Below are 21021 nucleotides of genomic sequence, written 5' to 3' on the forward strand. Positions count from 1 at the left end.
TCGATGGAGAAGCCTTCCGGGGGCACTTCCCCGCTCCGGCAGGGTGCCGGAACAGAGATCCTGTCCCCCAGATCTTGGCTTCGCGATGGCGGCGGCTCTGGAAGGTTTCTGTGGGTTTCGTCAATTGTTATCGGGTTTTCTGATCCAGGGGCTTTATATAGGCGAAGAGGCGGTGCCAGGGGGTCGAAGGGGGGCCCACACCCTAGGGGGGCGCCCCCCCCCCTTGGCCGCGCCGGGGTAGGGTTTGGTGGCCCTGCCTCCCTTCTCTGGCGGTTCTCGTGTGTTCTGGATGCTTCCGGGGATTCTAAGATCTTTGGCGTTGATTTCGTCCGATTCCGAGAATATTTCGTTACTAGGATTTCTGAAACCAAAAACAGCGAGAAAACGAGAGCTGGCACTTCGGCATCTTGTTAATAGGTTAGTTCCAGAAAATGCACGAATATGACATAAAGTGTGCATAAAACATGTAGATAACATCAATAATGTGGCATGGAACACAAGAAATTATCGATACGTTGGAGACGTATCAAGCCCCAAGATCAACCTAAGGGTGGTGGATAGGCATTAGTTGGAGTGATGGACATGTTCATTAATATCAATGAAAAAGAAGCAAACAATGAAGCTGCACAACAATTCTCAATAACCAAATGCATTGCTTCACTCAGAACATTGGAAGGGTTTGATCCTAACAAAAAATCAAGAGCACTTGTGGTCTTTAGAAGTGTCGACAACCGTGAGATTTTCTTCAACACTATCGATGACAAAGATGGTAGTGAGCTTAATTGGTTTCGTAGTGAGATAGACAAGTTAGCATAAGGTAGGCTCCAACTTCTTGTATAGTCTATTTGTTTTGTATTCACATATTGCATTGGTATGTGGTCTGCCTGATACCTTTAACTAAATTAATTAGTTAGGTATGCATGGTAGCATTGCTTACTTGTTACTAGTACAATTTTGGTGTCGCTATGTTCTTGCTGAAAATGATAGTGGCATTTCCGTGTTGCTATGTCCTTGCTAAAAATGATATCCATGCAAAATCATTTTGGGCTTGTTCCTGTGCTTTTTTGTTGTTTGATTACTAATAAAAATAACAACTCCTCTCACCTCATTATTCTACATTTATTCCTAGATATAATGTCGATTTCTTGGTTCTGAATGTTATTCCTATTCTGCATTTAGCTCAAGTGTTTTGCACAATATTTGTCTAGAGCTAAAGAAAACTCTGGAGGGTACAATTGTTTTCTTCTTTAGGAGATTGTAACATGAGCCTTTACATTATTTTTGACGAGCTGGCGCGTCCCTAGATGTGTGGAGTGCATCTAATCAATTATGTGTGGTTTTCTTGGCGTGGGATGATTTGTATGAAGCACACACGTTGTTTAATTTTAATGCTGATTTGATGAAGATAATGGTGTCCTTTGGCATGGTTCAGAATTTGCGAATCTTTTTCTTTCCTTCAAATGAGATATTATCTTGAGTCATGTTTCTGGCACAATACGAAAGAACAGTTACGAGTAAATTTGGCCGATACCATTTTGAAAAATAAACAAAATTTTCTCGAGTTTAATGATAGTTCATCTACATCAAGTTGACGACATTCTAGATGTCCAAACCAAACTTGTTCCATTGCCATGTGGTGTGCATGTTTCAGTTTTCGGAAGGCATCCACCACTCTTGTCTATTGTGTCACCTGAGATGTGTGCTCGCTTGTGACGTTAGTCTAAGGACTTCTTGTGTTTGTTCAAGAAAGTCTTGGTGGTGTCCAGTTGGCTTTTTTTTTACCATGTTTCTAGTTGCATGTATGTTGGTAATGTGGTGCAAATCTGAGTTTGTTGGTTGATTGGTGCAACCTGTTCAAGTTTGTAATGTCGTGGTTGCTCGTAAGTCACAACGTTGGAATGTTCAGTGATGGGAACTATGACATCATGAGTTCCGAAATCATGATTTCCTTTTACAGGAGTCTCACTTTATTAGTCTTAGCAAAAACGCATGAGTTCCTTTTACAGGAGTCTTGCTGAACCTCGGTTATGTTCTACGGAGTAGTTAAGACTTCGATGTGACTGCCGTGTGGCCTGTGACATAAAACAAATGAATCTTTGCATGTTTGTTTGCCCTGTTGATTGCCATTGCCCTTGTACACCAATCCATGCCAATTGCCAACCAAAACAAATGACAGTTTTTGAAGTGGGGTTTAGATATTATAGGGGATGTGGTCATGTGGGGATTAGAGGGGATAGAGTGAAGGTAGGGGTCATACCCAATCTCTATGGAGATTATCCCACTAATTCTCGCAAAAACTCCACTACCAAACGAGACCTAAAGAGTGTAATGCTTTCAAGATCCCATTTTTGATTATGATTAGTCTAAACTAAAGAAGCGAGCCTAATGAACAATTCCATTCAAAGGAATGTTCTAGAAGGCCCCTTTTCTACTTTCACCATACTTAACAAAAAAAAAATGGAGAACAGTCACCTCCATGTTCGATGATATGCTGCAGATCTTGGTGCCGTTGTTGCCATCTCAAGGGTCAAGCACTTCTTTTTCTTTGGAGAAGGCCGTCTGAAGTAGGACTGGGAAAGTCCTGAGCTAGGCCTAATGCTGAGCAACCGTGTGCATAGCAACAATTCTTCAGATCACAAGATACCCAGTGGCCCGTTGACGATGCCCGAACTTGAGACAGTCCCAAAAATGAGAAACTTTATTAATTAACAGGTCTCACAAACTGTTTTCTGACAACAACATATCTCAAACACACGAGAACACGATACGGAGTCTTGTAAACATACACTGATATACAACGAATTGAGCCTACGACGCTCACAATCAGACAACGGGAGTCAGCAGCGGCTTCTTCAGGACATGCGCCTCCAGGTTACCGAGTACCAGGTCTGCCATCGCTTGACGAGTCTCATGTGTCCCGCTCCCCACGTGCGGCACCAGAACGACGTTGTCGAGCGTAAAGAGCGCTTCCGGGACGTTGGGCTCATCCTCAAACACGTCAAGGCCTGCCCCGCCGAGGCGCCCCTCGACGAGCGCAGAGACGAGCTCAGGCTCGTCGACATGAGGGCCACGCCCGATGTTTATGAGCACGCCCTTGGGACCCAGCGCATCGATCACCTCACGGTTGACAATGTGGCGGGTCTGTTCATTCAGTGGGCAAGCCACCACGAGGACGTCGCTGTTTGCTGCCAATTCAACCACACTAGGGTAATAGGTATAGTTGGGGTATTCTTTCTTTGTTCTCTGGTAGTAGTTCACTGGGCAATCAAAGGCCTCCACTCTTGTGGCAACAGTAAGCCCTATCCTGCCCAGCCCAATGATGCCCACTCTTTTCCCACTGAACTGCAAAAGTACATACAAATAACTATAAGAAATTAAGCAGAAGATGTTATTTTTATGTCAGAACATGGAAACCGTGTTAAAAGAAGACAAAAAAAAAAGCGTCCAAAACGAAATGGCAACACCGCAGACTTCAACCACATGAAAAAGTAGGAGCGGCAATAACAAAACTTAGAAAGATGCAAATATCTCTGCAAACATATGACTGCAAACTTTTGGAACTGACACGCTTATTTATTATGGTTGATTGCATAACAACTGTTACATGGTGTCTTATAGAAATAATAACATCCCGAGATGGTGCATCGTTGATAAACTAGACTAGCAAACTCAGAGCTTCGAGTACAGAATGTGGAGCATCAATCAGATGACTGGAGTGAGTAAAGGCTTGTTCAAAGCATGTGCCTCTAAATTCTGTAGAACTAGATCAGCCATTGCCTTGCATGTTTCTTCGGTATCACTTCCTGCATGAGGGACCAACACAACATTATCTAAACCAAGAAGTTGCTCTGGAGGAACGGGCTCATGTTCAAACACATCAAGGCTAGCTGCTTCCAAGCGTTTCTCAAGAAGAGCAGACACAAGCTCAGGTTCATCCAGGTTGCTCCATGGCCAATGTTTATTAGCACACCCTCTGGTCGTAATGCATCGATGACTTCACGACTAACAATGTGATGGGTTTCCGCATTAAGCAGTGGCGGGCACACATGTATTCATGGGTATTCACTTGAATACCCATTACTTTTTAGGCAGAAAAGAATCGTGTAGTATTTGGCATCTCCGCTTAATGTTCTAGCTAGCAGTAGTTTGGCTCCCGTATTAATTCCGTGAGGCGTCCACGAGTCCAGCTGCAGGCTCGATCAATTGCTCCAGCGACACATGACACATGACACAACAAGGGTGATGTGGTGAGTGATTGATTCAGTATCCGTCTTGTCGAGGCGAAACGGCCGGCACAGCAAAGCCATCAGCGGGGTCTAGCGAGAGGTGGGAGCACTAGACGCTAGAGCCAGCAGGAACCGGCAGGGATCCCGAATCCGGCAACCAGCGTTGAGCTGCAACAGACTGTTGACAACGTTTTATCTTCAATGAACTACATAAAAAATAAGGTTGGGAACAAAATGAAGAGGCCAATATTTGAACAATTGCATGGTTACATATCTTGACATTTAAAAAGGAATAAGGATTATGCAATCATATTACGCTTCAAAACCTTGGAGTTCAGTTGTTGTTATGGATTTTTTTGAACCTTCAGGTTTTGCATTGAAATTATATTTGACTTTGAATACCCATTGTTAATATCATGTGCCCACCAATGGCATTAAGCGAACATGCTACAATAAGCACGTCACAACTGGCTGCCAGGTCAACAACATTTGTAAAGAACCTGTAGTTTTGAAATGGCTTCTGTGATCTTGAATGATAACTGATTGAGCAATCAAATGCCTCAGCCCTTTTTGCTACAGCTAAACATATACTGTGAAGCCCAAGAATAGCAACTCTTTTACCACTGAAGTGCAGAAAAAAATTATATGAGTCGATTATTTTTTGTCTTTGGAAAAACCAAATCTAATATTAGGATCGCATGCACGATGCACCCCAGCCTTTATTCCACCATGGAATGCCAAACCATTACCCTCATCTACTTCATGCTTTTACGTGAGTCATTAAGCTGATACCTCACCATTATAATCAGTAGCAGATCAATCTTGCTAAATGCATTCTGTCCTTGAGATGGGTGCACCTGAACATTATTTTTCATTTTCAAAATGCATGTGCTACGAACAGGTCTCTGCATCAACTGATGCACGCAGCCAAAAGTGCAACTTAATATTTTGCATTATCAAGGGGACTGCACTCATATGGAAAATGTCCTCAATTGTTTTAATTTTTAAGGGAGCAGGAAAAGACTCAGTGACAGAAGCATAGTGCATCAAACAATTCACAAAAAAAACAGCAGTCTTTGGTTGCTGAGAAGCACAATCAGTTGCTTAGCCATAAAGATGGACATCATGACGAAATGTGCTGCAATCAGAATCCTATTTATACTACTACGAAGCAATGGTTAGGGAGGAACACATCGTAATTTCCATGGTTTGCTGATCATCCATCAGTCTTAGTATTAGCAAGGTGGATGGACCATCGGTCCAGTGGCTGGAGCGCAGTGGCACTTTCCTTCCAGCGCGCGTTCGAGAACAGGTGGACGCGATTTATTTCATGGGTTTCGACGCACAGCCTCACACTCTTCTCCTTAATCAAGAGCTGCAGAGTTTTTTTTTAGTATTAGCAAGTTTCCAAGTTACAGAGCAATGCGGAGCTAAGCAACAACAAACAACCTCCAGTGGCCTGTATATATCCAAAAAAGAACCGATGAATCCCTAACCTAGTAAGAGGTTGATATGGTAGGAGAGAAAGTAGGAAGACCCCTACAAATATCCCTGCGCCTACAGCACTATAATTATGTGATCCTCTAGATCTTATATTTCAGTTTTCGCACGCAAGCATGTAGCTCAAATCAGCCATGAAGAAGGTCAATATTTTCCGGGTAGTTAGTCTAAATTTTAGTCAAACAGGTTGCATTGCACTGTCGAAACAAATCCACGAGGACTGGGTTGTTTCAAGACACTGCTATAAATCACAAGTTCACAACCAAAGCTTGTGGAGATGACTTCCAGCAACCAGTGCTACATCAGTTATATGGTTCACATGGTATACAATAAAGACTTACAGTACTGGTTTTGCAGTATCTACAAGGATCTGTACAAGGCTCTCAAGATTAATCGGGTTGAGTGTCCTTTTGAAAAAGCTTTGGCTTATTAAAGTCCCGTTAAATTTTAAGGTTATTATGTGACTTTTTTTAAGAACACTATTTTGGCTAGAGATGTTAGCAGAGGTTGAGAAGATAAATTTCTGTGTAGTGAGAAGGAAAGTATAGATCTTTTATTTGTGCTTTGTTCGATGGCCAAGTTTTAATGGAGTGTGGTGAAAATGTGCTTTAGGCATTAGAACAGTGGCGCTTGGAGTCTTCAGCTCACGCTATGGTTGGATGGCCTCCATCTCGGAAGAGAATTGATGTGGGTTAAGATGTCAAAAAATGATGGTTGTGAGCTCCTGAAGAAAGATGACTTATGAAGTGATGATCGGACAGCTTCCAGGTTGAAGAGTAGATGTAGTTCTGCCCTTTGGCTCAAAGCTCTTTCCTGTGTTATGTGTTGAAAAATGGGTCTGTAATAATGAAGATAGATTTGGGGTGGCTGTCTTAGTTTGCTGCTGAGCTACGTAGTGTTTCGCTCGGAGCTGATGGTGTGAGTGTTTGGTTGTAACGAATTTCAGGTTTCTGTTTTATCGGTTTCATTTTTAATGAAATCAGGAGCTCTGGCTCCTCAATTTAAAAAAAAACAACCAAATTTCAGGAAGATAGCCAAATGATGCGAAAAAAGAGCTGTCTCGGGTCCGATAAAGTTCAACTATTTCTCCTTTGCACCTCTCCTAGATTTTGCTCTCCAATTTATCTTCTATATTTCATATTGTCCTTTCATGTTATCATTTCTCTGAAATGCCCACTGTTCTATTGTCTAACTAATCATCAATCAAAGTACTGTGGTAGAGTATTTCGTGTTGGCTGAACCGAAGTAGACACCCAAGTGTGCAAAAATTGCAATTGGCCTAGGTCAAGGATACCAAAGTGGTAGAGTATTTCGTGAGTTGTGGTAGTCAATTAATTAAGGACGAGCGGAAAAAAAAAATTCCCAGTTGCTAAAAAGTGCTCGGATGCTGGTTGTCCAACCGAGCATCCTTTTTCTGGCCGTCCGATGCGAACGAAACGTTCCAGATCGCGGCGTCCCGCGATGCTTAGAGAAGCCCTGTCCAGACCGACCAACACCTGGAACCCGACCGTTCACACCTAAGACCCAACCGTTCACACCTAGGCCCGCGTGACGTGTCGCCAAACTAGCTCTCCCTTCTTCTCTTCCCATTCCGTCCGCGATGTGCGGTGATATCTAGGGTCCCCGACAAGTTTCCGGCGATTCTCCGGTGATTTGCCTAGCGAATCTCTCGGCGGCGAGGTTGGTGTTTCTCGGGAGCTTCGCGGGCTAGTTGGCGTGGGCGTGGGGGAGGTCGTCGTCCTCCAGGATGGAGATCGAGACGCGCGGGAGGTCGTCCTCCTCCAGGTCGGAGATCGAGACGCGCGGGAGGTCATCGTCCTCTAGGCCGGAGATCGAGACGCGCGGGAGGACGTCTTCCTCCAGGCCTGAGAGCGAGCCGTGCGTCAGGGTTGCGTGATCGGCGGCGAGAGTTAGCGCGCGCTGGTGAACGGGATTTTGTCTCCAGAGAGCGTCGCACGCGAGAGAGCGGTGGAAGCTCGTCTGTGTTCATAGATTCCTGGGTGGAGGGTTTCCTGCGGGCAAGGGCTTCACAGATGGGCCGCACGTAGGCTGCTGGGCATCACAGATCTGAAATTCAGGTACGGCACACCCTGTTTTGTGTTCTTATAGATGCCATGTTTTTGGTGCTCTCAGTTGAAATTTATGCCATGGAATGGTCCGATTTGCTATGTATTTGAGCATTGCATGCAATTTCCTGTGTAGTGGATTTTTTGCTCTGCACAAGTGCTTCAGGGATTGACTGTGTGTGTGGAGGTTCGTGGGCGTCCGATATCTGCAGTTCAGGTATGAATATGCATGCCCTGTTCTGTGTTTCTCGTTGATGCCATGTTTGCTCGTGTAACATATCTGCTCTAGAGATATCTGCAATTCAGGGATTGACTGTTGACTTTCATCGCTTTTCAAGTTCATCAAACCTGTTTGTTTCTCGTTGATACCTGTAGCCATTATGCTTTTTGTTTCATCGACATGCATAAGTGGGGCTAATGGTTTAATTAAGTTGCTTTACTAATATGCTTAAGTTGGATAGTGGAATTAGTTAAGGTGCTTTTTGTGTAAATTTAATTCTAAGTTGCATACTGGTAGTTGTTTAAGTTATTTTAATAATTCGGACACAAATCAATCACACCCTAATTAGTAATTACACCACAGCGATTTACTCCTTTCTCTAGCAACATTGTCTCCATGGAGGAGCAACATCCTTCATTAGCTCATCGCGGCACCCGGGCTGTCCGTGCACGGGCGGTTAGAGAATTGGAAGGATGCACGGCGGCGGGTTCAGGAGTGCCAGGGATAAGAATGGCTACGGCTGACTGCTAAGTGCATCTCGCTGCCTTCTCTTCTGTTAAATCGCTTGAACTCTCTTTAGTAGAGTTGCTAGCCACTTCAGTTTAGTAGATTATCCTTGGTAATTAAATTGTCCATATCCTTAAGTAAGTTGTTTAGTACTCATTTTTATCAAGTTTTGTTTTGATGCAATATCCATGCTATGTTTCACTTTAGTAGAGTTTCTAGTCGCTTAATTAAGTTGCCCATACTAAGTTTTTTGCTGCTCATTTTTATCAAGCATCAATGCTACGTCTCGCCAAGTAGAGAGCAATTTTTCAGGTAAAATGTTGATGTCTATTACCTCTAGTAGTAACTGATTCTTGGCAAAAATGTTGGGTGAATTGTTGATGTCCACTACCTTTATTAGTACTGATTTTGGGGTACTCCCACCGATCCATAATAAGTGTCGTGGTTGTAGTTCAAGTTTAACTAAAAATGAACTAGAACCACGACAACTATTATGGATTGAAGGAAGTAAATGTTTTCTGCCTTATTAATGCCTTTCTTAAAGAATGGTTTGTTTGCATAATGCATACTGATTATGACCAAGTTGTTTTGCTAATATGATGATGTTTGTTATTAGTTTGTAACAAGTTACCTTTTCTCTGTATGCATCATCTTATAGTTTTTAGCTTAATGCTTAGCAACGTCATTTTTAAGTTGCATATTGATTTCGATTGAGTTGTTTACTCAACATGTGTAAGTTGGTTTTTGTTTTTAACTAAGTTAATTTTTGTCATCATGTTTCACTAAGTTACGTTTTCTCTGTATGTATCATGTTAATTTTTGAGTTACAAGCAAATTTCCTGAAGTAGTATGGTGAATTCAGCCAAGTTACCTTCTTGTTAGCTAGCTGTTCTTTGAACTAGGGGAGCTCCAGCCTCTGCATCAAAGCGATGTATACGGTTTTTATTTCCACAATATGCTAAGTTGTTTTTCGACAATATGCAATAACAGCTTACTTGGCATCATTATTAAGTTGCATCTGGAATACTTCTGTTTACTACAACTATATTCATGAAGGTGGGCATAAGGTCAAGTTACGTTGAATTGCCCTCATGATTTAAGTTGTTTTTTTCTAAATACCTAACTTGCCTATGGGCTACCTGTTTTTAGTAAAGCTAATTCATAAAGGTGGGCACAACGTTCATTTTAAGTTGATTGCCATCATAATTATGTTGCTTTTTGCTAAATACCTAAGTTGCATATGGGCCAGACTATGGGGATTTTAGCTTGCGGTGCATATTCCCTGCTCGTTTTTATGTGTGCTCAGCCCCGTTCCCGCTGATTTGGCTATGTAGGATGTAGATGTCCTGTAAAAATCATCATAATTCCCACGATTTAGCTAGATATTTGATCTTATACTGCTGCGGTCAAACAAAATCCTAGTGATAGTGAGCATTCATGTGCACGATGTTGCCATGTATGACAAAATTCACTTGTGAGTAAGGGATGCCCGCCACATTAATCGCATTCCCATCCAGCTAGCACTCTGTATCATTGAATCTCTAGACACGAAGTGCTTCAACTTATTCTGCATTGTTGCAAACACGTCTAGCTGCAAGTACCACTTTACATCCATGATAATTCATATATAGTATTGACCTGACTGCAGAGTGGGCATCCTGTATTTTTTAGCTGTCACATGTTTGTACTTTGTAGGAAAAGTAAGTATTTTCACTATATTTATAGATGATTTTTTTCTCAAGGGTATCTCTGTAGGAGAAGTGAGATGATTCTGCATAAAATACAAAAGATATGTAAACGGTGCCCATGCTACTACATGTTTAGACTCCTATAAAATTGTCAACCGCTGAATTGACCCATTCCGCAATGTCGAGTCTTCTTGTTCTTCGCTGGTGGTCACCTGCTCGAGCTGCTGTTTGACTAAATGGTTAAGTTGCTACTGCTTTCAGTAAATTTGATTGTTCATCATGCTTAAGTTGGTTACAAAAAGTAACTAAGTTCCTTTTTTGCATTTTATGGTTCAACATGCTTCAGTTGCATACTGTTTTTCATTGAGTTGTTTGTACAACATGGCTAAGTTATGTACTACATATAGCTAAGTTTGATTTTCATATCATGGGTTTAAGTTGCCACGTGTTTTTTTGCCTAGGAGGTATAAACCCACCTGTAGCTTTTCGAGCCTTTTCCTTTTAATCAACATGCATAAGTTGGTTCATGGTTTTAATTAAGTTGTTTTAATTGTTATGGTTAAGTTGGTACTGAATTTGGTTAAATTGATTCTTACAAATAAATGTTGTGCTTTACATTATATCTAGGTTTTTATTTCCCTCAGCTAACCTATACAAGTTGGCTCTTGTTTTTAAGTTAGTTTCCTTTGTTAGAATGCTCAAGTTCAAAGCTGAAAGTTATTAAGTTGGTTTTCCCGTTAGACACGTTTTTCCTTTTTTAGTTTGTGCTTCAACATTGTAGGTAGTTGGATACTATAGTTTACTGAGTTGCCTTGCCAACATGCTTAAGTTGAGTAGTGAAATTAATTAACTTGATTCCTCCAGCATGCTTAAGCTGTTGGGTATTAGTACAATCTATCTGGTTTTCGTTTTTGAGCGACATGCATAAGTTGGTTAGTAGTCTAATTAAGTTGCCTTGTCAAGATGTTTAAAGTTCTTATCTAGGGTCACACAACCAGTACCATCTCGAGCATGGTGGTGGAAGAGGCCATGGCGCCTAGCTACTTCGAGTAGGGGATGGCACCCACGAAGCCTAGCATGAGCGCAAGCCTGCCATGGCCCCTGACCAACGTAAGTATCTTATCCATTTAGTTAACTTACTCACTGATGATTTGTTAATTTGATTTCTGGTATTTTTAACTTGGGTAAGCATTGATGAAAGTTGCTTTCTAGGTAGCTGCTAAGTTGCTCACTTTTTCTGTTAAGTTGCTGTACCATGTAGCTGCTAAGTTCCTGGGTCTACCAAACGCTTGCTTAATCTTGATTGTTGTGTTTTAAGAATAGATTTATTCTAGAACCATAGAGACATGCAGATCCTAATCTAAGAGTAAAACAAGAAGATACATAAAGTGGGAATATGGGACGTTAGGTTATGTGTGGTCTGATTACCTCCATCCTTTTGTTTTACTAGATTTATTAAGCCTTGAATCATGACAAATCTAGTGAATTGCAGGTTCAATGGAGGTCTGCAAGAGAGAAAGAAGAGAAGGGTGCTGGGAGGAGCGTCACGTGATCCTTGGCCGTGGTTGGCGCTTGTGAGCTAGAGGTACACCATCACGTGAGGGATGGTCCAGGTGGCATTGGACTGTTGGAGAACCTGGTCAGCTACTGGAGCGAATATGTGTCTGTTTTTTTTTTTTGGCGAGTGCTGGGTGGGACAAAAGAGCACCCAGATGCTGGGTGGAACAAAAGAGCACCCGGATGCTCGGATAGACAAACCAGCACCGGATGCTAGCTAGCCACGTCCAAAAAAATTTAAGGACGAGCGATATGCAGCACTAGCCACTAGGTTGCTGAACTGAGGAGTAGTATGAACGGAAACAAAACAAACCCGAGTGGTCAATGTGTAGTCGCCCTTGGCCTTCCACAATCCGGCGCACACGTAGCGGTCGGCCTGCCGGATCTTGCGCAGCGCGGCGATCGCGAGGCCGACGGCGAGGTCGGCGACGTCGTCGGTGAGGACGTCGGGGGTGTTGGTGACGCGGATCCCCCGCTCGCGGCACTCGGAGAGGTCGACGTGGTCGATGCCGACGGAGAAGGACGAGAAGATCTCCAGAGATGGCAGGGCGTCCAGGAGCGCAGCATCGACCTTGTGGCCGGGGTATCCCACGACGGCGCGGATGGCGGACCCGTGGGCGCGGAAGAGGGAGTCCGGCGGGGAGTGCTCCCAGAGGCGGAGGAGGCTGAAGCGGCGGTCGAGCTCCTGCTCCAGGTAGGCGTTCACGGGGTACAGCAGCAGCACGCTGAGAGAGTCCATCGCCATCGCCGCCGCCGCCGCCGCGAGAACTGAGGGCGGCGGGTGGAGTTGTGGTGGGTGCTAGGAGGAAGCGGACCAATGCTGAGCAGTTTATTCTTCTCGAGTAGGATCTGAGCAAAAGTCTAGGCCCAATGCTGAGCAACCGTGTGTGTGCATTGCAAACAATTCTTCACAACACAAGACACAAGCCTAATGCAACCTCTAATTCACTTTGTGCAACTTGTTTTCTTGCGATGCAAAATTTTAGTATTTGCTTGCCTAAAACATCTATTCTTCAAGTGCCGATTCACTAAATCTATATAGTCAATCATTCAGATAGGTTCTACCTTATATCCTTCAAAAAGCATTGCAACAATTGGCTGAATGGGATGAATTCTAGGTTTAAGATTCTAATCAGGGTGGGAATGGTTGCCATAATTTAGTCGTTTTGGCTACGTAGAAATGACAAGATTTTTAATAATAAATATTCTTCTCTTATGCAGATCATTACCGATGTACGACTTTGCTCTGTTTATGGTCACCGCTCCAACGCCTATAGGACCGCGACCTCTTTACGAAGGAGTCTACACGATTGGAGGAAACGGCCAAGGAGTTTATTACCCAATATGGTTGGCTACATAGTCGTAGAATTTTGCCTCCTCTGGCTATTTCGGATGACTAGCTATGTTTTTTTTTCTACCACTCTTCATACTGAGTTCGTGTGAGTTTGACGTTTTGGACGGTTGTGTGCATCCTGGTTATGCAGAGGCTAAATGTATTGCTTGAAACTTTTGAGTAATAAAGCGCTCTTTATCGGAAAAAAGAATTCGAGTTTCAACAAATACCACATCTGTTTGATTGCATCATTTTTGCTGAATACCATCATCTCCTATCCTTCTTGGTGAGCTTACCCAATTCATCATATATACACACAAGGTGTTCGACTCAATCATAGATCACATAATCAGCAAAGCTAGCCTACGGATATTAGTTCAAGCAGCGGATCATACAGTTGCACCACGTTGTAATATCCCAGGTATTGGGTTACAAAAATAGAGGAAACAGATGTGTGCATTGCATTCATGCATAGAAAATCTGGGAAATTTTCGCGCTTTAAAGTAAAACAATCACATTAACTGAAGTTTCACTTGACCTTGGTGGAATTGAAGTAGCTCATCAAGTCAAGCGCTATAAACCTCAATGTGACTTTACTAAAACCTTGTTTTGGGTAGAGATGATTTGATCTAAGGGTTTAGATCAAATGGAATTAAAACCAACACAAAAACATATAAATCAACGAACAACTACTGGATCTTATTAAAGATCATAACATGGAATTCCTTGCCATAACATATGAACATACATCTATTTGGAAATCAAGTGACAATAAAATGGAGAAAACTATTATTACCTTATATTTTCCATGTCTTAAACTAATCCTTGATCCTACCATGAACCTCATGGTATTCATTATACTTCATTCTTGGAAACATGACAACGAGATCAACTCTAGAAGTATATATTCTCCTCTGTCCCAAATTATTAAACATCAAACCTAGAGAGGTGAGAGTTATATATGATTTATTAGAGAAGCAATGACAAACCTTGGATATGCATCCATGTAATCAAAACATCATCTTTAAGAGAATCCTAGGCAGTACAAGCTATGAATGAATATAATGCCTTACTTCATTTGGTGCACACAACACAACTCTCCCAGGATAAGGATAGCTGGAGTGTTACTGATAATGGCCCAGGTTATAAAGTTTCTTCAGCATACAGATCTTTAACCAAGCATGATCCTGTGATCTCTGCCATCAAATGGCTTTGGAAAAGTTCGTTGCCAAGATAAACATCGAGTGTTTTTCTCGGTTACTCGATCCATAATCGTTTAAACACAAGAGCACTCTTGCAAAGGAAGAATTTCTATATGACTGATTACACATGCATCATGTGTAATCAAGCGAGTCATCGAGACTAGAGATCATCTGTTTTTTACTTGCCCATTTGCACAACATTGCTTGGCAGTACATGTGCCCTCTCCGGAATCTTGCTCAAGTTGCTATGCCAAATGATATCCAGAATTATATACGGAGTATCAAAGCACATATTCGACAGCCTTTCTTCATGGAAATTATAATTCTCATTTGTTGGTCGATCTGGACGACACGTAATGATGCTATTTTCAAAGGATTGACTCCTAGTCTCTACAGAGCCAGGCGAAAATTAAAGGATGAACTGTCTCTCCTTATTCACAAGGCCAAAAGGAAGTCCTATGCGGGACTGCAGGTTTGGATAGAAAATTTTGTATAGCTCTGTAGGCGCTTTTTCTCTTTTCTTTCAGTGCTTTTCTCTAGCACTGTTTGTACAGACCTTTATTTTAATAAAATATAAAAATATGCAGTGAGGAAACTCACTGTTCAGCTTCAAAAAAAAAAAGAGAATCCTAGGATATTATTCAATAACATTCCCTAGAGTGAGAAACCATTTACGTTAAACATAGAAATGGATGATCATATCATTCTCTATGGAGCCTAACCTTAGGTTAGCATTGTAGTCCTTCCCAAATGAGAGAGACCATTCATACCACTCTTAGCTTTACCTATTTAAGAATAAATGACAACCACTGAACTAAAGTATTAGGTTGTAAACCATTTCCTCTTGGAGTGGTGAGATAACCTAATAGCAAGTGGAACAAGATTATATCCATGGATTGATAAAATAAGAATGAGACTAATCCAACCAAGATAGCCAAGTGGAGTATTAGCCTAGATACCTAAGGAGATATTAAGAGTACACCATAAACCCTAGAATAACTATTCTTAAATGAGAGAGCTCAACCTATGGTGTTATACTCAAGATAGTTGAGGCGACACTTAATCTAAGGAAGAGAACTATCCATATACCAGATGAGTATATCAACATTGTAAAGTAAAACCCTAACAGAATATCTCAGGTATTCTCCTGGGATATAATCTATTGGGACAATCCTAGCCATGTCCACCCAAGAAACTATAAGAGAGGTATTATATCCTAATTGATCAAGACAACACTTGATCATGGAAGTAAAAAACCTATTCCATTAGAAGTACTTTAGGAAGCCAAACCTTGATCATTATAAATTGAGTGATGATCATAAACCCTAAGAACTTGAGGTAGAGATACTAAGAACAAGTTGATTATGCCTAATCCATGATCATGTTCTTGAGGTATGTGAGGATAAGTTAAACCCTAATAGGATAAGTAGATATCATTCACCACATGAAATCATAGGGAGGTAACTAGTAAGCAACCCTAGACTTATATCCCAACCTTTACTTGTGAACCACTTGGTGATCATACGTAGAATCCAACCATATCTATACTTCAGAAATTAAAGAACCTAAGAAAACCTTAGAGTAAAACTCCATACTTAATATGGTGAGAAACCATCCATCCATATGACCAAAGTTAACTATAAAAAGAACTATAACAACTTTAGTTACTTTAACAATAGATTAAGGATAAAATAGAGATCTATTTGTATAATATAAAACCAACTCTCAAGTCCTTAGTAACTAAAGGAGAACATCAACTATTAAGCAAGTAACCATTTTATCATTGCATTGGGGAGAGTAAACCTAACCAATGCAATATGGTGGCATTTTATCTCCATAACCAGAATTGCATCCTTATTAATATCTTATGCTTCAATTCATGAACATAAGAAACTCTTGTGCTATATTTTATAATTAAAACCCATAAGTGGTGATCAACCACTTATCATTATAACCAAGACCAAACCCTGATGAGAGTAATACCTACTCTAAGTATTTCAAGTTGTTATTAAAATAATAGTACAAGTATTAAACTTGAAATAGAATTAAGATAAACCTCACAAGACCTTAATAAATAAGTGTTCACATAAATTCATGTGTAAGTGACCAACATTCTCAAATGAGAGATCAAGTCCTTAGAAATATTTTAGCACATGAAATCATGCCACTTAGTCACTTACTTAATAGAACTCCATAAACAAGTCTTACTTGGTGACTTATTCTTTACAAAGTAATACCCAATAAAACCCTACATATCATCAAATAAGAACAATATCACCTTGGAAACTACTTTGAGTCCTTCCAAGATGATATTCAAATTCATGTCATATGGGTACTTAATTCAAATCCCAATAGTAATTAATAAACCAATGATTTAGTATCATATTAAAATTTGCTAATATACAACAACAATCCTTTAAGTGCTTGGAGGGAATCTCTTTTGAATTCAAACAACAAAGTTGGTATAATCAGATTGAATTCAAAACAGTATTTAAATTAACAATATGGAAAAATAGAAAATGAAAACAGAAAATAAAAATAGAAAGGAGAAAAGGAGGAGAGGCTTACCAGACCTTACCTGCCGCAGCAGCCCAGCAACATAGCCCATTAAGCAGCCTGGCCCAGTTGAAAACACAGCCCAACCCAGCCTGTGTACCTCTTCGTGAGGATAAGACTGGAGACGAAGTCCTCGTCTTCGTCTTCGCCACCGTCGACGCGTGCGAGGGCGCCAGCACGACGGCGAGCTCCACGTCCCGCGATCGCCGCCGATTTTGACTGCCAGCGCACGCAGAGACCCTATAAAACGCGCAGGAGCCCTCCTATGCCCCTCTCTCTGCTCAATTTCCGCCCAAACCGAAACCCTAGCCCGTACAGTCTCCGGCTATCGCCGCCGTTAGGGACCTCCCCGAGCTTCGCTGTGGCCACCATCAGCATCGCCGTCCTCGACTTGCTCTACCTGCAAGAGGAATCGAGCCGGGGCGAGCCGTAGCCTCGCCGTCGAGCTCATCTTCTCCGCTCCCGGCCACCGTCTCCGTCGATGATGGCGTCGCCGTCCGGCCACCTCTGCCTCGCCTGAGCACTCCTACGAGTTCCTGGTGAGCTCCTGCACCTCGTGGACCACTCCACTCTCTCCCTAGCATCCTATACCGTGCCATCGCCGGAGAACTGCCAGCACCGCCGCTCGGGCTTGCCGTCGAGCAAGCGCCGGCGACCAATAGTGGGCGGCGCCACCACCATTAGACTCCCCGTGTCGCTTAGAGTCGCACAGACATCGGCGCGCACCCGTAGGTCGCCGGAATCTCGCCGCCGTTGCCAATTTCGCCGGCCACCGTGAGCTCCTGGACTTGGTCTCGATTTAGACCAGTCCACGCTCACGTGGCAGTCCACGTGGACCACTGGCCCACTGGTCAGTCTCTGCGTGTAGGTTAACCAGGGTGCATATAGATATTTCCTGTTTAAATTTAAATCCCTTTATTCCAGAAACTTTACATGAATTTATAAAATTCATATTAACTCAGAAAAATGAAAATAATATATCAAAATTCTTAGAAAAGAAAAATCTATCCAATAAAAATATAATGTGAAATTTTTATTTGTAATAAAAAATTTAAGTATTTAATACTTGTTATTTAAGCATTTTTCTTTAATTCTTAATTGAATTTAAAATTCAATAATAAGGAAAATTTCCCAAATTAAATAAAACCAGTAAATAAATAAAGAAAACAATAAAAATAATGTTCCTTATTTGTTATTTTGTTAAAACATTATTAGAGAGATTTAAACCCTGATTAATAATTACCCTAATTATTAATTGTTTAAAAATAATAAAATGCCAAATTCAATATTATTTTTATTTTCCAAGTTACTAATAACTTCAACTTTAAAATGAAGTTATTAATCATAGAACTATATGATAAGTAGCCAATCCTAATTCAATATTGAATGATACTACAACCCTATCATTTCATGTGATTCCTAAAACCCTAATTCCATTAGGAATCCTAGCTCCACTATTTTATGTGTAAACCCTAAATTGTTTCCAAACCTAAAACCCACGTTAACATGTGATCATGTTACTTGAACAGTAGTCATAGAACCATAGTAGCAACTAAACAACTACCATGCCTTCATAAGATAATCGAGACCCATCTCTAATACATTGGCATTACATGTGTTCATGCCTAGATGATCAAATAGGAACAACTCTAGTTCCTATCTTCTGAGACACCAACCTCTAATTATCCTTACTTAGCATCACACCATGGTGATGAACCCTAATAGCAACCATACCTATTATTTTGCACTACAAAACCCTGTTCCACTAAAACCTACTAGTATTAGATAATTATGAATCATCCTATTCAGGAACCAACCATTCTTTACTTAGTGAATTCAAAGGTAAACCCTAGGAAACCTCAACCTTAATTGTAATACTTCTTATTACTTAAGAAGTATGTTCTTCAAAAGTTATTCTTTTGAAGTAAATTAAGAATCACCCTCAATCCTGCCTAATAGGACCTATAACCAACAACCACATATCACTAACAAGGTATACCAACCATTATAGCACCCATGTGTAATTAATTGCTTAAGATGCTTAGGCTTAACTCAACCTTACAAGTTCTAGCTTTTGATGAATCCAACCATGTTGTGATCCATCTCATACTTACTCCAGAAACTACTTGGAACCAGAATAAACTATAGCAATCCACAAACCTAATTGTCATACTTGTTCTTTATTAAAGAACATGTTCTTCAAACGTTATTCTTTCGAAGAATATAACAAGTAATCATTAACCATGCCATATAGTAATAAAATTGACAACTGCTTTTTACTTACTATACAACTACTACTCCTTGGTGTGTATGATTGTTACTATGCATGTTACCACTTGCTTATGATTCTAATACAACAAGACCCTAATAAGAACTTTGTTTGGGAATCACTCTAAAAGTGCAACACACCCTGAACTGATCATTACCACTCACTAATCCTAAATCATCGGGGTTAGGTCACGCTTAGAACGATTGCATCGCATACTTCTGCATTATTGCATCCTTGCCAATCTTTTAAACATCGTCCTTACCGGACGATGATGCTATTTCAGAATTTGGAGTTATTGCGTATCGAAGACCTTGACTGCATAATCCTGCAGGCAAGAAAGGCAAGTTCATCGCTTGCTCATGTCATTTGAGTATTTTTACCAAATTACTTGCAAAGTACTATGTTTATTACTATTGCATAAAAAGCAAAACCACTATTTTTATAACTATGAATATGACTAAGTGGTGGCCAATGGAACCATGGATTGTGTTGATATGGTGGAGGTTCCATTGCAAGGGTTTATATCCATCTAGGATTAAACAACCAATGTCGTCCAGTGATTCTTGTGCCGTAATACCCGTGTTAACCATAAGATCTGGAGTGGGATGGAATAGTCAATCGTATTTCCACCTCTTGTACATCAACGGACGCGCTTTACCGTAGACACTTGTAATCTGTCGGGGGCAAGCGGTAGGCTGGGGAAGCCAAAAGTTTCCCACGGCATTGTCCGTAGACACTTGTCGCCCGAGGAGCAAGCGGTAGGCTGGGGAAGCCAAAAGTTCCCCACGGTTATTGCGGTCTATGATGGGTTGCAGCTACCGGCGAAGGAGTTTATGGTACGAGCCCGGAATCGTTGTCGTGGCCGGGGTCCATCCTTAATTGGTATAACGGGACCGGCGAGGACCCAGGGTTGGGGTATGCAACAAAGGGTGGGTGTGCGAGGTAGCGGAGGAATATGATTGGCTATGACCTTATACCGGGCCTCACACCAAAGGAAGTGTGGACGAGCACGCGGCTCGGTTGGCACCAAGGTTAAGATCTCTTATGGGTAAAGCAACACACCTCTGCAGAGTGTAATGAACCGTGACATGTCACTCCCTGTTCCGGGATATGGAACTGCGAACGCTGCCGGAAAGGAACTCCATGAAGTTCTAGTAAACCGGTGAAGGCTGACGGACATAGTTCTTCTGAATAAAAGCAACCTTTTGAAGAAATGGTTATGAAAACCTGTATTGGTATTAGACTTTCTCGGTCTAATGCTGTAGCTAGTGCATTAAACACCTCTTTCCTATAATGAACTTGTTGAGTACGCTCGTACTCATCCCACTCTTAAATCCCCAGCTTAGATATGGAGGCATCGAATGAGGATCTACAGTGCAACTCGAAGACCGAGAAGTCAACAACTACTTCACGGGACAGGACCCTGTCAGAAGAGTCAGATACCACATCCAACAAGGAGAATACCTAGATTAGCAATAGAAAGGAACTAGTTTCCTAAACCTATCTCCTATTTAGCTAGAATCTATTCATAGCCTCTATAGCTAGTTAAATACTCTACAAATAGAGTTCTTGATAGAATTAGACTACGAGTCGTTCTTCTGGGGTTTATTTGCAGTTGTACCTCATTGTAAAGTAGGAGGCTGTGATTATCTTATGTAACAGAGTCAATGTTGTAATTCTATAGACATGCCTTGGACCCGCATATGTTTCTGTTGTACCACTCTGAGCGATATAATACTAGTGGAACGGTGTTTCATTAGTGTTATATCAGACTTGCATACTACACCATGCAGTGGTATGCCGGGTCACCACACACGTGTTCATGAATAGCAGCTCCTGATGCAACATAAGTTCATCAACCAAGAGGTTATCTAAATACCACGTCGCAAAATATACA

At 41.5% G+C, this 21021-nt stretch overlaps 1 protein-coding gene across 1 annotated transcript; it reads right to left on the reverse strand.

Annotated features, from left to right (window-relative positions):
• Positions 1 to 2685: 2685 nt before the first annotated feature.
• Positions 2686 to 12524, reverse strand: LOC124666703 (hydroxyphenylpyruvate reductase-like). The gene is made up of 2 exons (XM_047204035.1): positions 12078 to 12524; positions 2686 to 3342 (listed from the first exon to the last, which is right to left on the reverse strand). The coding sequence occupies exons 1-2, from the start codon at positions 12507 to 12509 to the stop codon at positions 2824 to 2826; spliced, it is 951 nt and encodes a 316-aa protein (XP_047059991.1). The 5' UTR covers positions 12510 to 12524; the 3' UTR covers positions 2686 to 2823.
• Between the last annotated feature and the right edge of the window lie 8497 nt (positions 12525 to 21021).

Source organism: Lolium rigidum, chromosome 6 (genome assembly GCF_022539505.1).
Source record: "Lolium rigidum isolate FL_2022 chromosome 6, APGP_CSIRO_Lrig_0.1, whole genome shotgun sequence".
Taxonomy (NCBI): Eukaryota; Viridiplantae; Streptophyta; class Magnoliopsida; order Poales; family Poaceae; genus Lolium; species Lolium rigidum.

Bases quoted from the DNA above. Each gene is read 5' to 3' on its own strand.
- LOC124666703 (XM_047204035.1), bottom strand. From the start codon at position 12,509: ATGGCGATGGACTCTCTCAGCGTGCTGCTGCTGTACCCCGTGAACGCC. The intron at 3,343-12,077 runs GTTTGTTTTGTT...GTACTTTTGCAG, and splicing joins ACTACACATTGACCACTCGG to TTCAGTGGGAAAAGAGTGGG.